The sequence below is a fragment of the Ailuropoda melanoleuca genome, chromosome 10, assembly GCF_002007445.2.
Source record: "Ailuropoda melanoleuca isolate Jingjing chromosome 10, ASM200744v2, whole genome shotgun sequence".
Classification (NCBI taxonomy): Eukaryota; Metazoa; Chordata; class Mammalia; order Carnivora; family Ursidae; genus Ailuropoda; species Ailuropoda melanoleuca.
Window position 1 is genome coordinate 26,386,832 of NC_048227.1, and position 23,549 is coordinate 26,410,380.

Here is a 23,549-nt window from a genome sequence, read left to right on the forward strand (position 1 = left end):
CAAAAAAAAAATCATCTCTTGCATTGCAGGAGATGCAGTGAGCTCAGAAAATGAGAGAGTCTAGCAAATAAAGGAAAACCAAAAGAAGAAGATGTGAGGGGAGGATGAGAAGGGAAGAAAGTTTTGGTTGAGGCCCTGTCCTTCCAATTCACCAGGAAGCCCGGAAGTCAGAGTCAGCATCTGGAACCCTCAGATGCAGCAAGCCCACCACGATGACCTTTGGTAGCCAAGAGAGGCAGGTTTCAAGAAGGCCATTTGATTAAAAAAAAAAAAATCTGCCATATTGTAGGAGTGCTGTTTTGAAAAGACAGACAATGCTCTGCCGATCTAAATATATCAGTCATTTACACTTTAGCATGAATTACTTTAACCAGGTTTATCCTCTGATATTTGACTTAGATCATTAGCTAGCCACCTTACAATCAGAGTGGGCTTCTCCAGAGGATGAAGGGACTTATATCTGCCCAATGGCGGGTAGGATAATCTGTAAGGGAAGCTTCTAAAACTTTCACCTTAGAGTCTTATACTCTAAGAGGTACCTATTTCCTTCCTGGAAGGTTGCCCTTTGCCTGATCTTTCTTTCTGTCAACAGAGCTAACAATGTCTTAAAAGTAGATGACTTGCAGAGAAAATATTCTGTGTGGTACTATAATGATGGATCCATGTCATGTTATGTGTGTCCAAACCCATAGAAAGTCCAGCACCAAGTGTGAACCCTGGTTTAAACTGTGGACTGTGGGTGACGATATGTCAGCATATGTTCATCGATGATACCAAATGCACCACTCTGGTGGGGGAGGGGTTGGTCATGGGGGAGGCTGTACACGTTGAGGGATGGGGGATAGAGGAACTCAGTGTTCTTTCAGCTCACCTTGTTGTGAACCTGAAACTGGCCTAAAAACGATAAAGTATCTTAAACAAAAAGTAGATAATTCCAAATAAACCTAAGTTTGGACCTTGGTAGGAAAAGTCAGTTTTTCTCTTTTACTCTTTTCATCTGAATCCTTTCCTGCGCCGTACACTGAGGTGGCGGCTAGCATGTGCGGCCCCGTGCAGCTCTGTGCTGGTGGCATGACCTTGGATGAGTCACTTCCCCTCTGGGAGCCTCACTTGCCCTACCTGGCAAAGGGCCTGGAACTGTGGAAAGAGGGTAGGCTTCTTTCCAGTGGCTCACTGTTCCCGTGTCTTTCAGAGGGGAGTCTGGAGCTGGGAAAACGGAAAACACCAAGAAAGTCATCCAGTACCTGGCTGTGGTGGCCTCCTCCCACAAGGGCAAGAAGGACACGAGCATCACGGTGAGTGCAGCTCTTGTCAGTGGCCGAGCCATAGTGCACGGGTCTCTGGGCTGAATTGGGAGGCCTGGGTCCATGTTTCATGGGCCCCTTGCCCGACAACTCACAGGAGGGGTCTTTTTCCAGCTGGGTGAGCCCTTTCAGTCTGCCTCAGGCGGGATCATCATCCTGAGGGGTCCTGTTTCATGATGTGGGACGGGCCCTCTCCTGCCACAGGGAGGAGTCTTGCTTCAGTCAGGGCTTCCCAATAGTGGTGCCGCTGTCATTTCGGACCAGAGAATTCTGTGGTGGGGCTGCCTTATGCAGTGTAGGATTTTAGCAGCATCCGGGCCTCTCCCGCACAAGATGCTCATAGCAACTCCTCTACCCAGCTGTGACAGCCAAACGCGTCTGTAGGACCGCCAGGTGTCCTCTAGGGCACCCTGATTGAGAATCACCCTGTCAATGAGTCTCTATAAACTCCCTAGAACTGAGACACACCTGTCACTCCTCCATGTGCCCCTCTGACTGGGACCCCAGGGGATGGGAATATCAGTGTCACTCAGCTACGGGCTTTGGTCCAGTGCAGTGACCAAGCATCACCTGTGTGCGGGGTGACACGGGATGGGGCCCAGCCGTGAGTCCGAGCGATGCTGTCCTTCTATTCCCCGGGCTTCCAGACGGAGAGAGATCACTGTCAAATAGTCATATAGATAAACCCATGCTGGTGCAGTCTGAGGGCTTGGAAGGAAAAGAAAAGCAAGTTTCTAGACTCATCCCTCTTGGGGTCCATCCCTCTCTTCCTCCTCCTCCGTCTTAGCCCTACCTCATCTGTCCCAGAGGAGGGGACACGCAGTGGGGCTGCTTGAAGCACTTGCCAGCGTCTCTGTCGGAAGGTCTGGGGCTGGAGAGATGGCAGCGTGGAAGCCTGAAGACAGCTCGGGGGTCTTGCTGTCTAGACCTCACAGACGGCTCCGGAGCCGTCCCAGAGTCAGCTTGTCTGGGGCAGGCGGCGCCCGTGGCTCCAACCCTCCTCCCTCCAACAAATGCAGGAAATCCAGCATTTCCACACTGTCTCTGGCCCAGTGTGTAGGAACACATAATCCTAGGTTAAGTTTACACGGCTGTTGAACATTGCTTCCCGCTGCCTCTTCTTTCCCTGTAATAGCCAACATAAGACATAATAATACTTAATCGTGACTGATCTCTACCAAGGGCCTAGGATGGGCCGGACACTTCTTTCTCTGCCCCTGCAAGCTCGTCTCGGATGGTATCTCATTGATCACGTGTCAAAGAGCCCACCTTGGCCCCCGCAGTGGGAAGAACTTTTGAAATATCTGGGTCCCTGAGAAATTCTTAAAAGGAACGAGCAAAATGGCAAAGGACAGGAATCAAAGAAGAGATTCCCCCCCCCCCCCCCCCCCAACCCCCTGGGAATCCAGGCTGCNTGCGCGATTGGAATGACACTGACGTTTGTTTTATACTGTATTGTTCAACCACAGCAAGGCCCAGCTCTTGCCTACGTGAGTAACTTGGAGTGTTTTCCTGGTGTGTACGGGAGGCATGGAGTGTACTTAGAGCTGCATGCCCCTGTTGCACCACTGAGTCCCGTCGCTGATGGTAGAAGGGGCGGGGGCCCCGAGTTTTCACAGCCCAAACCAACCAGCTCACCAAAGTACCGTCCGGCGGGGGGTCCGAGGCCAGCGCATGGTGTGGGGGGCCCATGCGCCAGCCGCGGGACCCCCATTGGAATGTTCCAAGTTGTCCTCCAGCCTGGAATGGAATTCCCCAGTTCAGAGTGAATCCCCCCCACCATTCCCCCCAACACATCCACCACCGGTACCCCCGACTGGACCGCCCTATAAACGTCTGTCCCACCTGGTTGAGCGTTTTAGGACACTCTGGCCCTGAAGCTTCCCTGGCTTGATTGACAGCTAATGGCACTGCTGTGGCCTGCCTCCCTCCCTCCTCCCTGCCATCATCCCTACGTTTCTCCCCTGAGCCCTGTCCCCTGCGCACTGGTGTGTCCTCGTGCATGTGTGTGCAGTGCGTGTCCGTCTTTGCATGCCGGTTGCTTGACCCAAGGCTCTGGAAACAGGAGACTTGGAGTTTGCAATGCACTAGCTTTGGTGGCATGGTAAGGCCCCAGCTATGCAACACCCAACGGGGTCCTGCCTGGACCTCCGCAGATGTAAACTCCTCTCTAACACAGAGCTTGGGCGGGGGGGCTGGCGTATGGGTCGCATTCTGCAAGAGATCCTCAGAGGTCCTAGCATGTGCTAGGATCACACTCAGTGCATCTTAGTGAGACCCTGGGAGGCATCTTAGTGAGACCCATGTCCACGGGTGGATCAGAAGGAGAATCAGGATTCTTCTTTGGGATCTGCTCCTGTGTGACCCTGGCCAAGTCACTTAACTTCTCTGAGCCCCAGTCTCATCATCCAAACAATGAGTGCTTGGGACCAGATGTCCAGGTTTACAGCTCTCCTGAGAAGGATCTTTTGGTCCCATCAGCTGGAATTCCCATTCTAGAAAGGGAACCTTTTTCGGGGGATATTGGGACCCCAAGTTTGTGTCGACAGAAGTAATCCCTTTAGTCTTCTCACCAGCCAAGGGAAGCCCTTTGTCCTCCTTGCACATTCCCGCAGGTCCCTGTTATGGGGATTCTTCTTGGGCCTGGGATTTTCACAGAGGTGACACCTTCATTTCATCTTTGGGGAGCTGCAGAGGAGCAGGCCTGGGGAGGCACAGACACAGAAATAAGTAGCAGCTTCCTGTCCCCTTTAGGGACAGCTACCCGTGATGCCCTCCTGGAGGACAGAGGCACAAGGGGAGAGCTGTGCGCTTGCACTCCCTTCTAGAACTGTCCCCAGCTTCTTTTTAGCCCTGCCCTGCTGCCCTGAGGAAAGGGACAGGGAATTTAACAAGAGGGAACAAGGAGGAAACCCTGAGGTCCCAGCACTTCCCAGGGGAGGCCACTGGGCCAGTCTGCAATGCCGTGTTTTGGGGCTGGGCAGAAGCAGCTCATCGCTTTCCTGGCATGACTTACCTCGTTGGCCCTTTTCCTGCCACGATTAATCACATGACCGCGTTTGTGCACAGGAGCCCCTTCAGAGGGGGCCGGTGGGCTGTGTACCGTCTCAGCTGCTTTTAACCTGATGAATGGAGCTCAGGCAACCTGCTTTGAAGCTTTGTTCTGCAGTCGGTTAAGAGTATTCCCGGTGGGTTTTGCGCATTCCTTATTTTGTCTTCCATAAAGACTTCAGAAAACTAGTCCCGAGAAAAGAAAACTTGCAACATTAAAAAAAAAAAAAAACACAACCGTCAGGAGAAGGATTGTAGTGCTGAGCTTGAAGACAGCTGCTTGTTAAATATGAGCAGCAGCAGGACTGCCATAGACAGCAGCGCAGGTTGTGCACTGCACAGCTCCAGGGAGCACAATTCATTACGATGTAAATGACGTCCTCAACATTGTGAAGTGGTTCTCAGTGAAATGACATTGGCTAGATGAGCAAACCCTGGTCAGAAAGAGGCCTTTCTAGGGAACAGATGTCCTAGCTATCAGAGAGCCCGTCTGGTTGCTTCTGTTCTGAAATCCTTGAGTAAATCTGGACATTAGCATTGGAGTCTCAAACAGGGTAGGAGATAGGAGAGGACCTGTAGGCTAAGGGCAGAGTTTTGGGACGCCCTCCGTCTAGGGCAGAACTGTCACTACCTGGGTTACTTTCTCCACTAACTAGATGTGAATGAATTTTAGGGTGAGCTGGAAAAGCAGCTTCTGCAAGCAAACCCGATTCTGGAGGCTTTTGGCAATGCCAAAACGGTCAAGAACGACAACTCTTCACGATTCGTAAGTAGCAAAATGCCTGTGGTGTCCTCTTCTGCCTGGGAACGCAGACTCTGTGCGTGCAGGGAGCCTGAGCCGGAACGGCTGGACGTGTGCCCCACGACAGCATTGTGCTCTGTATCTCCAGTCCTGTTGTGACCTTACAGGGCTGCCAGGGTTCCTGCCACACATCCCTTCATTCATTCATTCCTTCATTCACTATTCACTCAATAGATGTCCATTGAGCATCTGCTGTATACTAGGCACCTGTTACGCATTTGACATTTATTTGATAAATATTTATTGAGCACCTAGTAGGTGCCAAACGCTTAATACTCATTTACTCAGCAAAACACGAATTGAGCACTCACTATGTACTAGGCACATACACCTTCCAGCAAGTATTTATTAGGCACCTACTGTGTGTGATCATTCATACACCGTTATATGCACCATCCTCTTGCTTTTTCCTTTGCTTGGTTTTTATTAAGCACCTGCTGTAGACCAGACCCTGAGCCAGGCTCACAGGATTGTAGCAAACAAATCAGAAGCGGTTCCAGCCTCCATGAGGTCTAGTTGGGAGGTGAAGGTCAATGAGGCAGAAGGTGCCACCCTCCCGCACACACTTCCCCAGACTCCAAGGGGCTCCCTTTCTCACTTGAGCCTCACGGGGGCAGGAGAGCCCTGAAAGCGGGTGGTCAATCACACGAAGACATGGTTCCCTGTCCCAAAGAGGAGGCTTGATTCCAGCTGGGTGACCTTGAGCCTGGAGGAGCGTGGCGGGGCCAGCATTTTTCTGGGCAGGGGGCAGGGAGGGAGCCCTCCAGCCCCAAAACTTGTCCTCACCGTGGCTCTACCTCTTAGGAGCACTGGCCCATTGGGCGGGTCATACTGCCTCTCTCAGCCTCAGTTTCCGCACCTTTAAAATGGGCATAACCGTGACCAGCTGAGGAGCATTGCAAGAGCCAAATGAAATTGTTTTGCGAATGTGTTTTATAAGTTCCTCTGTGGCTCTAAGGCCCGGAATCATCCCAGCTCAGTAGATGGTGGTTCTTTCTGACATGCTGACCTGTGAGGTTCTGGGTGTTTGCAAGAAACTCTCTCTGTCCCCCCGAGACTTCCAGTTGCCGCTGGACATCCCTCTCTCCACTTGCCTGCAGTGCGGGGGTGAGGGGCTGAGGCTGGGGAGCCCCATGAACTGTGTTTTCCTGTTGGCAGGGCAAATTCATCCGCATCAACTTTGACGTCACTGGTTACATCGTGGGAGCCAACATTGAGACGTGTATCCTTTGCCGAGCCTGGGTCACATGGGACCTGCCCCCCCAATCCACCTCCTGCCCCAAGCCTGAGAGGCCCCAGAGAGGTGGACCAGCGGCCCCTCTCTCCCCAGGCTCTTGGGTTCCTTCCAGAACAGATCTGCCCTGAGGCCGTTGTGTCTTGACAGCAGGCACTGCGGTGTGGTGGTCACACAAACGTGAGCCCCAAACAGCCTGCGTTTGATTCTGGGTTCACCCCTCCTTAGCTGAGTGGCCTTGGGCTAATTACTCAACCTCTCTGTGCCTCGTCTGTGAAATGGGAGTGATAACAGTACCGCAGCAAATGTTAGCTCCTTAAATTCACACAGAAGAACCAGGCTCTACGTGACTGTATGAAAACGGGCAAAATGCTAACAGCTGAGGCCCTGGAGGGGGAACATTTCTTTCCTGTGCCCCCAGGGCCCCCGGATTAGACGGTGTCCAACCACGCAGTGTGGTTTTTGCCCTCAAGGCCTCTGACGATACAGGTCCACAAATTCTAAACTCCAGTAACTTCTAAAACCAAAACTCAGCTGTTGGTTAAACCTGCTGAGCCCCCAAGAGGCTGTTTGTAATCTCTCTAGTCCCCTAAGGAGAACAGGGACGTCCTTTGCCGCGGGAGTAACCGTGGGCTCCCTCGACACCATTGAGGGTGGCCTATGACACTCGTATAGGATATCCTCAGAGGTCTGTCCAAAATCTAGCAAACTCTGAACCTCTTATGGCTCAAGGGTTGGGAAAAAAGATTGCAGAACTTCCGGCATTTTGATCATTAGCCTAACGCAGGGGTGCTGTGTGCTGGGCACCAGCGTGGGCCCTTGGCACACAGTATCTCATTTAATTCTGGCCCAACTCAGGGACGTGGGGATGCTGTCTTTGCAGAGGACCCAGCCGTGGCCGGAGCTTCCACTGGGAGGCTGACGAGCAGGCCTTGGGCACTGGCGGGCCAGTGGAATTCTGATTCTTTAGACATAAAGGAAAGCCTCCTGTTTGTTTAGGAGGAAGCAGGCCCCAGGCCCCCAACCAGCCCGGCTGCTCTGAGACCAGGTGCCCACTATGGGCTGAGACCCCCCCACGATCTTGGGGCTGCATGGCCAGCCCACCCAGGGAAGATTCTGTCCTACAGCCCGTTCTCAGACCCCTGCACATGCTTCTCAGCTGTTCATTTCCTATGTTCATGGCAAGTCCCAGGCAGAGACCCCTCCCTGTGGCCTCAGCTTCTGCCCTTTAGATCCGTGGCTGGCAAAGTGCGTAGCCTGGCCAGCAATACCTGCATCGCCTGCGAGCTTGCTGGAAATATGGGCTGCGGGCTCTGCCCCAGACCTGCAGACTCAGAGCTCGAGGGTGGGCTGGCCCCCTGGATTTTAACAAGCCTGCTAAGGATCCACAGTTGGAAGGAGGCTGGGACAGCTGAGGCAAGGGCTAGGCGGTCTGAGGGCCCCAGGAAGGCCAGCGCTGCCACGTTTGCAGGGCACAGGTGGGCCTGCCCTAACGTCCTGCCACAGCACACTTAGGGATGAAGAAATCCACCTGGGACAACAGCCCAGCCACACATGTGCCTTCCCCCCACCAATCTGGTACCCCTGTGGTCTCCGTGCTGCCCCGCAGCAGAATGGGCTCTCGCCTTAGATGAATTAGGGGTATGTTCACATTCTCTTTCCCGAGGCTAGTTGAACCCCAGCCCCTTGGCCAGGGTGCTTTTGGCCACCACAGATGTGGCTTTGCCACCTGCTAGCTGTGGGCTCTTGGAAAATGACTTCCTGCCCTGAGCCTCTCTTTCCCCATGTTGAAAATGCGAATAATTTTGCATTTACTTCCTCGGATAGTTCATAAGGCTTAAATGAGATCTCCCTTCCTGTGGTTGGTGAGACAGGGATGGGGGAAGAAGGTAGGTTCTAGCAAGGGGAACACCTGTGGTACCCCTAGAATTCTTAACTCCCCCCTCAAACCAGATCTTCTGGAGAAGTCACGGGCAATTCGCCAAGCCAGAGACGAGAGGACGTTCCATATCTTCTATTACCTGATTGCTGGAGCCAAGGACAAGATGAAAAGTAAGTGACCTGTGAGGATGCATCACGGGGGGTGGGGGGGTTCAGCCATCCCACTCATCATGATCCAGGGTTAATAGGTTGGCTATTAAACCAGAGCCTCGGGTGCTATCAGGGGAATAACTGTCTTTGGGAGGCAGGTGTATGAGAGTGAGTGTGGTTTTTGTTCAAGCCACATTTACTGAGCACCTGCTATGTGACACAGCTGACAGTAAGTCTAATTAGATGTTAGACGAATAATCAACTTCAATTAGACAGTCTGCCTTCCAGGAAGGGAGAAGGACAAATGCAATATTTGCCGGTTTATAAAGCTTGGAAGTGGGGCGCCTGGGTGGCTCAGTCGTTAAGTGTCTGCCTTCGGCCCAGGGCCTGATCCCAGAGTTCTGGGATCGAGCCCCACATTGGGCTCCCTGCTTTGCTGGGAAGCCTGCTTCTTCCTCTCCCGCTCCCCCTGCTTGTGTTCCCTCTCTCACTGGCTGTCTCTCTCTCTGTCAAATAAATAAATAAATAAATAAAGTCTTTAAAAAAAAAACTTGGAAGTATGTAAGAGGTAGTTTCGTAAGGAATTTGGAAGGGAAGGAGAACTAAGCACTTTTCATTATACATGTTTTGAACGCAAACTTAAGTGGCCTTTGTAGGGCAGGGGTCAACAGAAGACCTGTAAAGGACTGGATAATAAATCTTTTAGGCGTTTTGCTGGCGAGGGGGTTTTGTTCCAAGTACTCAGCTCTGCCATTGTAATACAAAAGCAGCCACGGGCAAATTATAAGCCATATAGCACAGAGCTATGTTTCAATAAAACTTTATTTACAAAGTAGGTGGTATGCTATAGTTTTCTCACCCTTGAAGCAGGGAAAAAATATCTTTTTAAAGATTTTATTTATTTAGAGAGACCATGCATGAGTAGGGGGAAGGGCAGAGGGAGAGAGAGAGAATCTCAAGCAGACTCCCCGCTGAGTGCGGAGCCGGATGCAGGGACCCTGAGATCATGACCTGAGCTGAAATCAAGAGTCAGATGCTTAACCAACTGAGCCACCCAGGCTCCCTGGGAAAAAAATATTTTTATGGAGGTATAACCAATGTATAACATAGTAGTTTCAGGTATGCAACATAACGATTCTGTATTTGTATATATTGCAAAGTGATCACTACCGTCAGTGTAGTTCACATCTGTCACCGGTAGGGAAAATATTTTTTCCTGCAAATGCAATATACTGTATATGAGATTCCAGTGGCAAATTATATGTTCTGAACCTATGGTAATTTGCTAACTCTCAAAAGAATACACAAATCACATAGCTGAAAAAAAGGAATATATACATAGTATAGTGTAAATTCTAGTAATTATTTTAAGACTCAAATTTTATGAGAGCAGTACAAACTTTGCTTCCCATCACTTTTGGGGCCCGGGGTTAGTCATTTTGCTTAACAAACTTAGTGAAGGGAAGTCTGCACTGCTGGTAACTTCGCGGTGATGAAGTGTATTGCAACATTCTGCCGCGAGGGGGCGACCTCATTCACTGTTTAATCCTGATGTTGGGCGGTCTGGAGCATACAAATAGGGTCTGCGGTGGAGAAATTTTGGATAAAAGGCAGGGAGATGCTGATGTTGTCCACTGGAAATTAGACAAATTGTCAGTTACAGTGCAGGACATTATGAGGTGGCCCAGGGAGAAATGTGTATATCTCTTTTTCTCTTTGGCACCAAAGTCAACAGTTTGCTTGTTTGATGATCTGGGTTCCAGTTTTGTGCTCTGTCTCTGGTCTTCCAGAAATTGGGCAAGGATAAGGCTAACTACTGAAATTCCTAGGGGCTATTTTTATTCTTGATGATAGACCTGGAAAGAGGTAAGGCTTTTTGAGAGGATCAAACATTTGTAAATTTATCCAGAGTCTGGATAATGAAATTTTGGCCAAGACCCAAATCCTTTTGACTTTAATCTGGCACCGTGACTAATCCAAAGGCTGGAGTTAACTGGTGTCTTGGGTCAGTTTCACCTCAGGCACCTTCCAAGTGACTTGACCCATAAAAGACCTTTGTTCAAAAAGAAAAATATCTCATTGACTTCTCTCCAAAACCATAATCAAATCCAGCTTCATTAAAGATTGATTTGGAAAAGGACACTTGATGTATTGGCGGGTGTGCTAAAAGCAAATAGTACAAGAAAAAGAGAAGCAATTATAAATTTAGGGGAGGGGTGCTGAATAAGCCCCCAGAGCTGAAATCAAGAACAGCCATAAAATGTAACCACAGAATACTGCTTTACAGAGAACCATGTCTCCTGATATAAACAAGGGGTTGGCAAATGTTTTTGCTGAAGGGCCAGATAGTAAATATTTTAGGTTTGGGGGACCATACGGTTTCTGTGGCAGCTACTCCAGTCTGCCTGCCCCTGTAGCATGAAAGCTGCCATAGAAAAGAGACAAGGAAATGGGAGTGTCTGTGTTCCAATAAAACTTTATTTATAAAAACAACCAGCAGACTAGATTGGACAAGAGAGCTAAATCTTTATCCACCATTGCAGGGAATTAATAGGTAATATCTTATTTTGAAATATCCAGAAATAGCTAATTATAGATATATAAACATAACATTATAATTTATATAAGCCTATATAATATATGACATAGAGTATATAATGTGTAATTTATATTATGTGTAATTTATATTAAGCTGTTAAATAGAGAGATAGTGGTAAGTACCAGAAGGAACAGCTAAAAGAGATAAAAACAGTACTATAGGGTAAGGAAGGAACTGGAAAAAGGGTGGACAGGGAATGGTGTTTTTATTATAAACCTTTTGGTAGTAATTGATTTTTAAAATTCATGTGCATTAATGATGTGATCAAGTTTCATAAGTGGATGGATAAATACTGATCTAACTCTTCAGGCAGCTTTGTTCCTAAAGGCAGGGTGTTTTGGGGCTGTTGAGATAAAGGCATCCCTTCCTCCGGCTAGATGAAACCCTGTGTCAGGAGACGTGGCTTAGCAAGTGGAGCCAAGGCTAGGTTTCAGCTGCCAGGGACCTTGGGGGCAGTGCACAACCTGCACCACTGTATGAGGCCAGCGGTGGCTGCTGATGACTTCTGTGTGATGGAGCAGAAGGAAGTTTTAAACTGTACAAGTCTCAGAAAAGGGAACGAACAGGATGGCCCAGACTCTTCGCCAGGTTCCCGCCTCTCATGTTCAAATTTCCTCCTCGTGACCACCACCCTATCTTCCTCTCCTTCTAGATGACTTGCTTTTGGAGGGCTTCAACAACTACACATTCCTCTCCAACGGCTTCGTGCCCATCCCAGCCGCCCAGGATGACGAGATGTTCCAGGAAACCGTGGAGGCCATGGCGATCATGGGCTTCACTGAGGAGGAGCAGCTGTGTAAGTCTTCACACTGGGTGCTGGTGAGGGGACCTAGAGTCATGCCTTCAGGACCACCAGAATTAGTGACAGATTTCTGCTTGCTGGATTCCCTCAACTCCCTCAAAAAAAAAATACACAAATACAAAGAAGAAGAAAAGAAGGAAAATAAATATTACCTTAGGTGGCTTATTGGTGTTTTAGAAAAGTGGCTTCATATGTTAGGCTCTTTCAGTTACAACCAACCCAGTTTGGCTTAAGTGAAAAGGAAAACGATCCACTTGCAGAGCTGGAAAGTTCAGGGATATGGGTTTCAGGTACAATGGGTTCTGTGGGCTCAAAGGATGTGTCTAGAGCCTAATCTCTGAGCAATATTGTCTTTAGGTGGGCTGCAGTTTCTTGGCAGCAGAAAGGCTGCTGCAGCTCCAGCCCTTGCATCCTTTGGGTTTATGTCCAGCAGAACAGATTGGATTCCCTGCCTGGCTTCCTGAATGAAGTCTCATTGACTCTTACTGGTCGGCTTAGGTTGACGTGCACATTCCTGAGTTATCCACAGTGATCCGGGCTTATGGAAAGCTCTGAGTGGCTTATGTGATGGTCTTTGTTCCATTTTGGGGCTGGAGATAGAGAGTACGTTGGCCTCCTCAAGAACGTATGGGCACAGGATGGGCGGGGGTATGGGTTTACTTGGGCTCTTCCTGGAAAGTGCGTTCTGGTGATAGACCCATGTTGATCCATGTCACCAACCAATGACCAAGAAACACATTTGATTCTGAGACCAAGAAAGCTCAAAGAGATAATCTTGGTTTCCACAGTGTGCTTCAAGAAATACTTGTCCTGGGTTAGACGTGCCCCAGTGTTCGAGGTTAATCTCTTTTGGGAACACGAGGACACGGTTGTGGAAAATTTTTCTTCCTTCCCACGCCCACACCCCTTTGGAGCCCCAGAATAGTGCTGTGGTTGCTGAAATACAGCATAGAGGGAGGGGCAACTTCCCTTGAGATAACTGGGGGCCCAGAAAAAGCAGGCTCCATGGGTCAGTGGACAAATGGGTGGTGTTTGTGGATTTTGGCCAGAGCCCCACAGCAGAATCCAATGTTAACAGCATCCCTTCCTGAATGGCATGGGCTCTCCTAGAATGATTTATTTTATTTGGGACACATGTCATTTTTGCTTCTAATCTTTGCCTTAAACACACACACACAATAATTAAGTACTTGCTGTATGCCAGGCATTTGCTAATGCCTCTTAAAAAAAAAAAAGTACCAAAATGTCCCGTATTAAGTAATAAAAAACCAGAACAATCTAAAATGTTGATCAGTGAGGATTTATTCAATTATTATTTGGCCTTAAGGAAGAAAAGGATTGCTTCCTTTTTTTTTTTTTTTTAAGATTTTATTTATTTATTTGACAGAGAGAGACAGCCAGCGAGAGAGGGAACACAAGCAGGGGGAGTGGGAGAGGAAGGAGCAGGCTCCCAGTGCAGGAGACTGATGCGGGGCTTGATCCCAGAATGCTGGGATCACGCCCTAAGCCGAAGGCAGACACTTAACGACTGTGCCACCCAGGCGCCCCAGAAAAGGATTGCTTTCTAAATTGCTTTCTAAACATAGACTTGTGGAAATACTTCTAATATATTTAAAGTGAAGATATCAGGTGACAAAGCAATATGCTAAGTGCTTTATATGCATTATTTAATATCAAAAGAACCCAGCGATGTGGCCATTGTTACCCCCAATTTGCCAATGAGAAAACTGAGGCACAGAGAAGTGAAGGAATTCGCCCAAGGACATACAACATGTTGCTGGTGGAGCTGGACTCCCTCTCCATCTCAGGAACTCCCAAGCCCCATTGTGTGGTTCACTGTGTTCCATTTTTGTCTGTGGAAAGGTGGTTTTTGTCCTTTAAACCCTTTCAAAAATCCGTGTCAGAACCAAGATACGGAAATCAAGGCTAGAAGGAGGCCAGTGTATCCTAAAATGCGAACTGGTGTCCTTATCTGTGCTGTGGAATCCCACTGCGGGATGTTGGTCCTTTCTCTGCACCTTTTCAATTCTGATGACTTTCAAGGAGAGAGTAGCAGCTTGGCACCCACTAGGTCCTCAGCCCCCCTCTCTGGTCCTTTCTCATCCCCCCTTTCACCACAAAGAGCAGACCCCCGGGCCCAGCGTCTTGCTAGAATTTGATAATATTGTTCCTTTTCCCTGTATTTATTTTCATAGTTGCCATCTTTTTCCACGGCAAGGGAAGCTGATCTTTCACTTACCATACATTTTCCTAATAAAGTAAACTCAGGAGAGAGAAGTAAGCGAATGTATAGAAAAATGTTAAATGAATAGCAGGGTGGATGGAACGCAAAGTGAGCGTTCAGACAACTGTGTGATGACTGATGCTTCATGGGACACAGACCTGGAGGTGCGGTGGGGAGTTGCCCCCCCACCGGGGGGCATTTTTGTGTCTCACAACTCAGGAGAGGGAACACTCCTGACACCTAGTGGGCAGAGACCATCCTGCAGGCATGCACGGGGCAGCACCCCCACACCAAAGATTTATCTGATCCCAAATTTCAGTAGTGCCAAGATTGAGACCCCCTGAGTTAGACCGCTTCCCTGGGCTCTGTAGGCATTGCAGCAATCCTTAGTTTAATCTTAGAGTTTAAAAACTATTAGCACAGCACTTAACAGTTTACAAAGCCCCTCTGGTATTGTTAAAAGAAACTGCCTTTGTTGTTTCCCATCAAAAGAAGCTTTAGGTCATTTGGGGAGGAAGGGTTTCTGCAGTCGTGAGTGGGAGCAGATGGGTGGGTGGTCAGTAACTGGGCCTTCCTCCTGCTGAGCTGGGCCAGGGTCCCTGAGGTGTGAGGAGAGCTGTTGCGAAGGGCTGTCACCCTGAGTTTGGCCTGAGGAGTGAGAAGGCTGGGATCTCAGGCTTTGTTCCCAGAACACAGTGATTTCTTCTTGGAAGAAACTAAAGGCAAGCGTTTGCATTAATTAGTCATCTGTCTTTCCATCCTCCATTCATCTATCTGTCCACCCATCAATATGTCCATCCCTTCATCAATCCACTGATCAGCTCATCCATCTATTGATCTATCCATTGACTCACCCATCTTCCTGTCTTCCATCCATCCATCCATCTTCCATCCATCCATCCTTCCTTCCATCCATCCTTCATCCTCCATCTTCCTTCCTTCCTTCCTTCCTTCCTTCCTTCCTTCCTTCCTTCCTTCCTTCCTTCCTTCATCTTCCATCTATCCTTCCTTCCATCCATCTATTCATCTTCCATCCATCCATCCATCTTCCATCCATCCATCCATCTTCCATCCATCCATCCATCTTCCATCCATCCATCCATCCTTCCTTCCATCCATCCATCCTTCCTTCCATCCATCCATCCTTCATCCTCCATCCATCTTCCTTACCTCCCCATGTGTGTCTGGATCCTGAAGTAGGCTTCAAGAATACAGAGGTGATAGGTCAGTCCCCCACTCTCCAGTAACTCAAGGTCTTGTGGGGATTTCAGATGTAGGAGCCGTTTTAACAGTAACATGGCTGAGTATGGAGTCAGAAGGGTTCCATGGGTCTAGGAACACATTGTTTTATCTGAAGACACCTGGATGACAAGTAGGAAAAAAGTCTGCCCCTTCTGGATCCTAGCATGAGCATCTTTTATGCTCAGCCAGATGGTATTAAGAAGCACGGGGATTGTTGTTTTGCTTTGTTTTGTTTCTTGCTCTTTAAATATCTTTTATTGACATATAATTTACATTTAGAAAACTGTGTGTATTGTTAAGTGCACAGTTTGATTAATTTTTATAGACTGAACACACCTGGCACCTCGCACCCATTTCAACTAAGAGAGCACCAACAGTCCCCTGGAAGCTTCCCATAGCCCTTCTAGTAGTTTCCCCCAGTCAAGGATACCCATTATCCCTACTTCTAACAGCATAGTTTTTCCTGTTCTTGAACTTTCTCTAAGTATTCTTCCGTAGTTATGTTCTTGTTTGCATTTGGTGTTTTTGTTCAGCATTTGTGAGATACAACAGTTTCGTTGGTTGTGGTTGTAAATCATTCATTCTCCTTGCTCTACAGTAGGGGTTGACAAACATTTTCTGTAAAGGGTCAGAGAGTAAATACTTTGTGGGTCATACGATCTCTGTTGCAACCGTTCAACTCTGCCCTTGTAGCATCAAACAGCTGCTAATAATATATAAATGAATGATTGTTGCTGTGTTCCAATAAAACTTTATTTACAATGGCAGGCAGTGGGCCGGAGTTGGTCCATGGGCTGTATTTTTGTCCATGGGCAATCGTCTGAACATATCCTGCTATTCCCAGCCAGGTTTTCTACCATGGTAGCAGGAAGTTAGGTTAGTTTGCCTTTTTTCTAGACTTAGGAGCTCAAAGCTGAGTCTTTTTGGGAGAAAGACGTAGGTTGGCTCTAAGGTCCCTGATAGATTTTAGACTTAAGCTCCAGAGCACCTTGGTGTTGATGTCTTATCCACTCTTCTCTTCTCACCCCAGCCATACTGAAGGTGGTGTCGTCTGTCCTGCAGCTTGGAAATATTGTCTTCAAGAAGGAAAGAAACACAGACCAGGCGTCCATGCCAGATAACACAGGTGCTTTTTGTCTTTTCTCAATAATTGACAACTTCTGTGATGGGAAAGAGGGTCACATGAAGCCTTTGGTTGTTTTTTGGATGAGGCTATTAACAAGAGCTGAGGTAACTTGTTTTCACTGACTTCTGTCTGTTTTAGACTTTTTACTGCCAAAGAGCCTACAGTGGGAAGTTCTTGAAACAGCGTGGGGGAGAGCTAACAGTTTAAGATCAGATAGGAAGGATCCTTAGGGAGCTTCAATTCTAATCCCGCCCCCATCGTTTGTTTTGTTAAACAAATATTTTTGAGCAGGCACAATCCCACTTCCTCATGGCACCTACGGTCTTGCTGGGGAGACAGAGCTCAAGTTTCTTTGCAATTAGGGTTTCCAGATGAAGTATAAGATGCCCAGTTAAACCCAAATTTCAGATAAACAACAAATATTTTTATTACAAGATATATATCATCTTATATGGTCTATGCAATATTTGGGACCTAATTATAATTTGTAAACGTTGGTGGTTTACATGAGATTCTGGCTTAACTAAGCATCCTGTATTTTTTTCTTTCTAAATTTGACAGCCTAACCTACAAATCAGCAGTGTTTGGTGTTATGGAAAGATTGCGTGGTTACCCCCATGCATGTGGGTGGCTGAGCCAAAAGCATAACTTAAGTCCCCGGCTTGTCCACCTACGGTCTCCAAGCCACCAGCCCAGGCCACATACTGTGTTGCTTTTGTGAGTTCCCTGGAGCTTACCCTCCATTGCACCTGCCCTTTGTCTCTCACCTGATCCAAAATACGGCACATGAAAGGGCTTCTCTCACCAGGGAGAAAACTTCAGGGGAAGACAAACCCAAAAAGCCCCCCTCACAAAGAGATGGGGCAACCCTAAAACCACACTATGTATCGTCCGCCACACGCGTGCAGACCATCAGGCACCACTAGCCTGCGCGTGGAGGAAGCAATCCTGGTGGACGACGATTATTTTGTTTTGAGGAAAAGGTTTAAAACACAGAAATACAATAATATAACAAGAGTCCTCCATCCAGAATCGACATTTGTGAATGTGTTCTCACACTGCTTTGTCTTTCAAATGAAACCGAGTAGGGAACATTGACGTCACCTTGTCCTCCCAGCGGGCTCCCGTTCTCCTCCTCCTGCCTCCAGGCAACCACAACTCTATTTCACTCTGTCCCCCCCATTGCATTTTTATGCTTTCACATGCATGTATCTGAATATGTGCTGTTGCTTTGTGAGTGTGACTTTAGTTTACATGAGTGATGTCACACTGGAGGCGTCATTCTGCAGTTTTTCTCTAGACTCACCGTTGTCTGGATCCTGGTTTCTCAACGGTAGCGCCCCCTAGTGTGACAACCAAAAATATCTCTGATCGTTGCCAAATGTCCTGAAGGGGCAAAATCATCCCCCCTTGAGAGCCATTGGTCTAGACAGAGAGAGAGAGAGAGCGAGAGTCGTTCCTTTACCTACTGTTGGGTACTCATCTTGTGAAAATACTGTGATGTATTTGTTCGTTTCCATATTAATGGACATTTAAGTCGTTTCCAATATTTTTCCACCACAAATAATGATGCAACACAGATCTTGGCACAGTGGGACACATCTTTATTGGTTGTTGGCCTGTGCCTTACCTCATTTAATCATGTTGACAACCCCACAAGGTACCAGATGCCCCATTCTTATTACGAGCCAAGAAAAGATTTTTCCAAAATCACATAGTTAGGAAGTGGGAAAGGGGCAAGAACTTGAATCTAGAACTGTCTGACTCTAAGCCCCCACTTAGGACATACCTCCATCCCACTCTTAGCAAAACAGTGGGGATGAGGTCACCAATGACAGCAGTTTTCAGCAGTCTTTCATGTGACGTTCACTACCGTCATGCTCCATTTCTCGAAAAATATCCAATATATACACAGTTCACAAATGTCCCATGTGATGTGCCTTCCTTCCTAAGCCTTCTCTTTTGTAATACACTTAATATACTTTTTCTTCCATCCAGCTGCTCAGAAAGTTTGCCACCTCATGGGAATTAATGTGACAGATTTCACCAGGTCTATCCTGACCCCACGTATCAAAGTCGGGCGGGATGTAGTACAGAAAGCTCAGACAAAAGAACAGGTAACGATGCACTAGTTGTTTATTATTGCATGTGAAATGATTTCTACACTCGCCATTTATTTCTGCAGAATCTTCCATCCATTCATCCATCCATCCATCCATCCATCCATCTATGCATCCATTCATCCATATATACGTACATTTGTTCATCAGTTCATCCTTCCATCCATCCATTTACCCGTCCATGCATCTCTTTTCATCCATCCGTTTATCCATCCACCCATCTGTTCATCCATCCATTCACCCACCCATGTGTCCATCCATACATCCATCCACCCGTTCACCCATCCATGCATCTGTTCATCCATCCATCCATCCATCCATCCATCTTTTTATCCATCTGTCCATTTGTTTATCCCTCATCCACCCAATACTAGAATATTCAAAGTCCCATATCAGGTTTTGAGGATCCAGTACTGAACAAGAACAGCATGGTACCTCATCTTGATCTCGTAGTTGCACATACAAGCTCAGACCTAAAAGATACATTTTTGAAAATGACTGTGTACCCTTTCTAGAGGCAGAACTGACCACTTCTAAATGGTCCCTGTGATGGAACAGGCTCTCCTCTGTTCCAGGTCCCTCGGATAAGAAGTGTTTTATTATCCACACAGTCATTCCTTAGGTCTGACTACTCTATTTCTTACTGCCACTTTTCTACTGGGTGTAGAGATGGGATAATTTCCTTTTTTGTTTATTTTTTAAGGACTGATTATGGGTAGGAGGGGAATAAAAATCTGAGCTGCTAGCCAGGCTTATTTGAAAATGGGGCCCATCGGGGATGACCATGTTCCCTCACTTGTTCCCTCACAGGCAGACTTTGCCGTAGAGGCTCTGGCCAAGGCCACCTATGAACGCCTTTTCCGCTGGATACTTAGCCGCGTGAACAAAGCCCTAGACAAGACCCACCGGCAAGGGGCTTCGTTTCTGGGGATCCTGGACATTGCTGGATTTGAGATCTTTGAGGTACAGCTTGGTGGGATCATGACAGCCATGGTCTTGGCTCTCTGGAATGAAGTTTCCCTCTGGAGAAGTCATTATGTCAGAGAAGGGCAGGCAGATAACTACTTAGAGTGGAAGGTTGTCTAGCTAAGGTTACGCCCTTGAGGGTGTAGGAAAGGTATTCGTTTGTGAAACTGAGAAGGCCGGAGCTACAGCTGGGTCCAACAGGCAAGACCTGATCTCTTCCATCTCTCTCTTTCCCGTCCTCCACGTTGGTTCTGTTCTCAAGCTGGTTTTCCCCTCATGGTGGCAAGATGGCTGCCACAGCTCTAGATGGCCTCTCAGCAACCTTGGAAGTTCTGAGCAGTTCCAACCGTTCCCAACAGTTCCAACCAAAATCTTGCAGTTGAGTCTCACTGGCTCTTACTCACCTGAGTTGGGTCAGGCCCTGTTTTCAGGGTCTTCCTATACCTCATGTAATGGGAACATGGCCACTGGATCCCACCCCCACAGACTGGAGGGGCGTTCTCAGTGAGAGGGAAGGTCTGGAGATGGACAGGTAGTCTGAGACGTATGTACTAGAGAATCACTCCCTCTCTGAGTTTCAGCGTCCACATCTGTGCAGTGGGGGTGATGAAGGACCCTACACAGTTGTTCTACCCACAAATCACTGTGCAGGGGCAGGAGAGAAGCACCCTCAAGACAACGTGGGTGGGGACCCTGTGCCGTGCGAAGGGCCAGCCCCGTGAGCTCTCGGCAGCCTTTGCTGGGGCTCAGCCCTCTGAGCTCTGACATGGCAGACGGCCTCTTGTGGCCGGGGTGCGCTCTCGGGGCAGAGCTTCCCTGGGCGCCCTGTCCTCCGACCGAGCTGCTGACCGGGGCCCCCGCTGTCGTGCGCGCAGGTGAACTCGTTCGAGCAGCTGTGCATCAACTACACCAACGAGAAGCTGCAGCAGCTCTTCAACCACACCATGTTCATCCTGGAGCAGGAGGAGTACCAGCGCGAGGGCATCGAGTGGAACTTCATCGACTTTGGCCTCGACCTGCAGCCCTGCATCGACCTCATCGAGCGCCCGGTGAGGGCCCCCCACACTCACATGCGTGTGTGGCCTCCTTCGGCTGCACGCGGACCCTGCCCTCGCCCCACGGGTCCTTGTGAGCTCCATCCCACTGTTACTTAACCCACATCTTACTCTCAAGGGTGTTTTCTTCTTTTATTTCTCTCTGCCTTCCTTCCCCTCCCTCCTCTCTCCTCCTTTCCCCTCCCCTCCCCTCCATCCCTCCTTCCCCTCCCCTCCCTTCCCCTCCTTCCATTCCCCTCCCCTCCCTTCCAGTCCCCCCCTTCCCATCCATCCCTTACCCTCCCTCTCTTCCCTCCCCTCCCCTCTCTTCCCCCCTCTCTCATTCATCCCCAAAGCAGGGTCTTTGTTTTGCTCACTGACTGTCCCTCACTCCTAGAACCACACCCACAGTAGGTGCACAAGCAATGATTGTTGAATGTTTACTGAGCACCTACTGTGTGCCGGGCCCCCTCTTGAGGGGCTGGGGGATGTACTGTGGACCGGGTGGACCTAGTCCCTGCCCTCCTGAGGGAGCAGATGGTGAAACCAGATGAACAAATCAACTAAAACCTCTCGTAAGGCCCATGCGGAGAATGGTTGAGGGAGGCCCGCTTTGGTCAGAGGAGTGAGGACACACTTCTCAGGCGCCTGGCTGGCTCAGTCGGAGAAGCATGTGCCTCGACCTCAGGGTCCTGAGTTTGAGCCCTAAGTGGGGTGTAGAGCTTACATAAAAAATAAAAAAAAGAAAAGAAATACTTCCCTGATCTGAGTCTAAAACATGAAGACCATTTAAGCAGAGTAAATGGCATGTGTGTAGATTTGGCCATGTTCCTGGCACCTGGGCTTAGCCTGTCTGGGCCACAGAGAAGGGCTTTGATCAAAGGAACCCTGGATGAATTTATACGTAAAGCAGGAAATTCAAGTGTGAGATCTTTGGGCTGGTCAGTGTATTCTGTCCACTAGGGGGCAGCAGCAAACAGGTTCTGTGGGTGCCCGCCCGTCGGGCTAATTTGGGGATAGATCCGTGGGACTAGAAGACATAAATCCATCTCTCTATGTAGACAGAAGAGGTGACAGAGCCAGGGGGGCTCCCTACGGCGTGTTTCGGTGGCCAGCTCTTTCTGACAAGCCCGAGGCTTGGGCCGCCCTAGCTATGACCCTGCCTTCCCTGTGTCCCACAGAACAACCCTCCCGGGGTGCTGGCCCTGCTGGACGAGGAGTGCTGGTTCCCTAAGGCTACAGACAAGTCCTTCGTGGAGAAGCTATGCACGGAGCAGGGCCAGCACCCCAAGTTTCAGAAGCCCAAGCAGCTCAAGGACAAAACGGAGTTCTCCATCATCCACTACGCCGGGAAGGTACCAGCCGTGGGCCCCAGGGCTCGCTCTCTGTCCACGGGGGAGTGCTCAGAGTATGAGTAGTTTGGGAAAGGCAGAGCCCAAAGGCATGTGTTGTAAATCAAATCCAAGCAAGGCCTCCTATGTATGGTCTGAGCATCTGTAAGGGAAATCGACAGATACATACAACATATAATATATATTCCAATATATATAATATATATTCCAACCAGGGTGACCAGGTAATTCCTGTATAGATGCTGAATCCTTCCTGCTACAATTTAAACCCAAAGGGAAGGGCCAACTGGGATGGGACGACCAATAAACACACCTTTGGGTCCAACAAACCTCTCCCTTATCACAGCCTTGCGCTCACCACTGCCAGCCTGTGCTGTCCAGGGATGTGTGACGGTTGTCTTCTTCCTTCTCCTTGTCCTCTTCGTCTTTGTCCTCTTTCTTCCTCCTCCTCCCTCTCCTTCTTCTCTTCGTCCTCCCTCCCTCCTCCTCCTTCCCCTTCTTCTGCATGATAATGATGACCGTCAGGTGAGAACTGTAAATACACAGGAGCTCCAGGCTCCCGAAGGTTCTGGATAAAGTAGAAAAGATGCAGCTTGGCCTGGCTTGCAGAATCTGAGTATTTTATTGTCTCTCCAGCACCGCCCCCCTCCAGCCTCAGGCGAACAGGCAATGCCCTGTACAGTTTCTGTAAATACAGTTCCATGGGCACAGGGCTCCTGTGTTTACATAATGTCTTTGGCTGCTTGTGACAGAGATGTGGTGCCCTGCAGAGCTGAAAATATTTACTATCTGGGCCTTTTACCAAAAAGAGTTTGCCAGCTCCTACCCAAACTCCAGGGAGTGTGCGTTCCCGTAAGCACACGGAGTAACACTTTCCTCTTTCCCACTTTCCAACTGGCTTTTTTCAGTCCCCTCTCCGATGAGGCCTGGTGACCACCATACAAACCCGCATCCCAAAATAACCCCCCCAAAGCTATTTTACAAGTTCCTTCCGTTTCAGGGTCACAATCATAAAATGAAGGCTTTGGCTACTGTCCGTGGTCAAGTCAGGAATTGAAAAAGCTTTATCGGTCCTTTTTCTGTATATCCATATATCAGCCTCTCCGAGACTCAGCAATTACACTCCTCAGAGAGGGGAAACGAGGTCCTCCAAGGTCATGTGATTGTGCCCAAGGCCTCTCTGCATGAGAGGGGAGCTTCGGGTGGGAGGGAGGGGCTTGGCCATCAGCAAAGCTCTCCACCTGGTGAAACTCACAGCCGTCTTCCTGGGCTCTGCAGAAGGGAGGCTGCCGGAAGGATAGAGTCAACAAGGGGTGCCGTTGGCTGATGCCTCACCGTGCACAGGGCCCTTTAAAGTACTGATCTGTCGGTCTCTTCCTGGGTTTTGAGGATTCCCATCGCTGTGGCTGCTAATGCCATTTCCTCTCCGACCTGGGAAGATCTGGGAGGAAAATGGGAGGCCTTGGGCCCTAGCTGTCATTTGTAATGGAGGCAGGGGTGCCTGACCGGTGGGGTGATCCTGGGCAGGTGGACTACAATGCCAGCGCCTGGCTGACCAAGAACATGGACCCGCTGAATGACAATGTGACTTCCCTCCTCAACGCCTCCTCGGACAAGTTCGTGGCCGACCTGTGGAAGGACGGTAAGGGCTGCTGGCTGGAG

At 48.9% G+C, this 23,549-nt stretch overlaps 1 protein-coding gene across 4 annotated transcripts in view; it reads left to right on the top strand.

Annotated features, from left to right (window-relative positions):
* Nucleotides 1-23,549, top strand: part of MYH11 (myosin heavy chain 11) — a 97,089-nt gene that overhangs the window by 41,469 nt on the left and 32,071 nt on the right. For 2 of the 4 annotated variants that reach the window (XM_034670322.1, XM_034670324.1), the window contains exons 4-15: nucleotides 1,193-1,295; nucleotides 2,774-2,794; nucleotides 5,029-5,121; nucleotides 6,316-6,379; nucleotides 8,345-8,443; nucleotides 11,674-11,817; nucleotides 16,320-16,415; nucleotides 18,414-18,532; nucleotides 19,346-19,498; nucleotides 20,377-20,550; nucleotides 21,717-21,890; nucleotides 23,415-23,529. In XM_034670322.1, coding sequence (XP_034526213.1) covers nucleotides 1,193-1,295; nucleotides 2,774-2,794; nucleotides 5,029-5,121; nucleotides 6,316-6,379; nucleotides 8,345-8,443; nucleotides 11,674-11,817; nucleotides 16,320-16,415; nucleotides 18,414-18,532; nucleotides 19,346-19,498; nucleotides 20,377-20,550; nucleotides 21,717-21,890; nucleotides 23,415-23,529 — 1,355 coding nt within the window. The remainder of the gene's footprint in view (nucleotides 1-1,192; nucleotides 1,296-2,773; nucleotides 2,795-5,028; nucleotides 5,122-6,315; nucleotides 6,380-8,344; nucleotides 8,444-11,673; nucleotides 11,818-16,319; nucleotides 16,416-18,413; nucleotides 18,533-19,345; nucleotides 19,499-20,376; nucleotides 20,551-21,716; nucleotides 21,891-23,414; nucleotides 23,530-23,549) is intronic. The other 2 variants (XM_034670323.1, XM_034670325.1) reach the window with 1 other exon arrangement.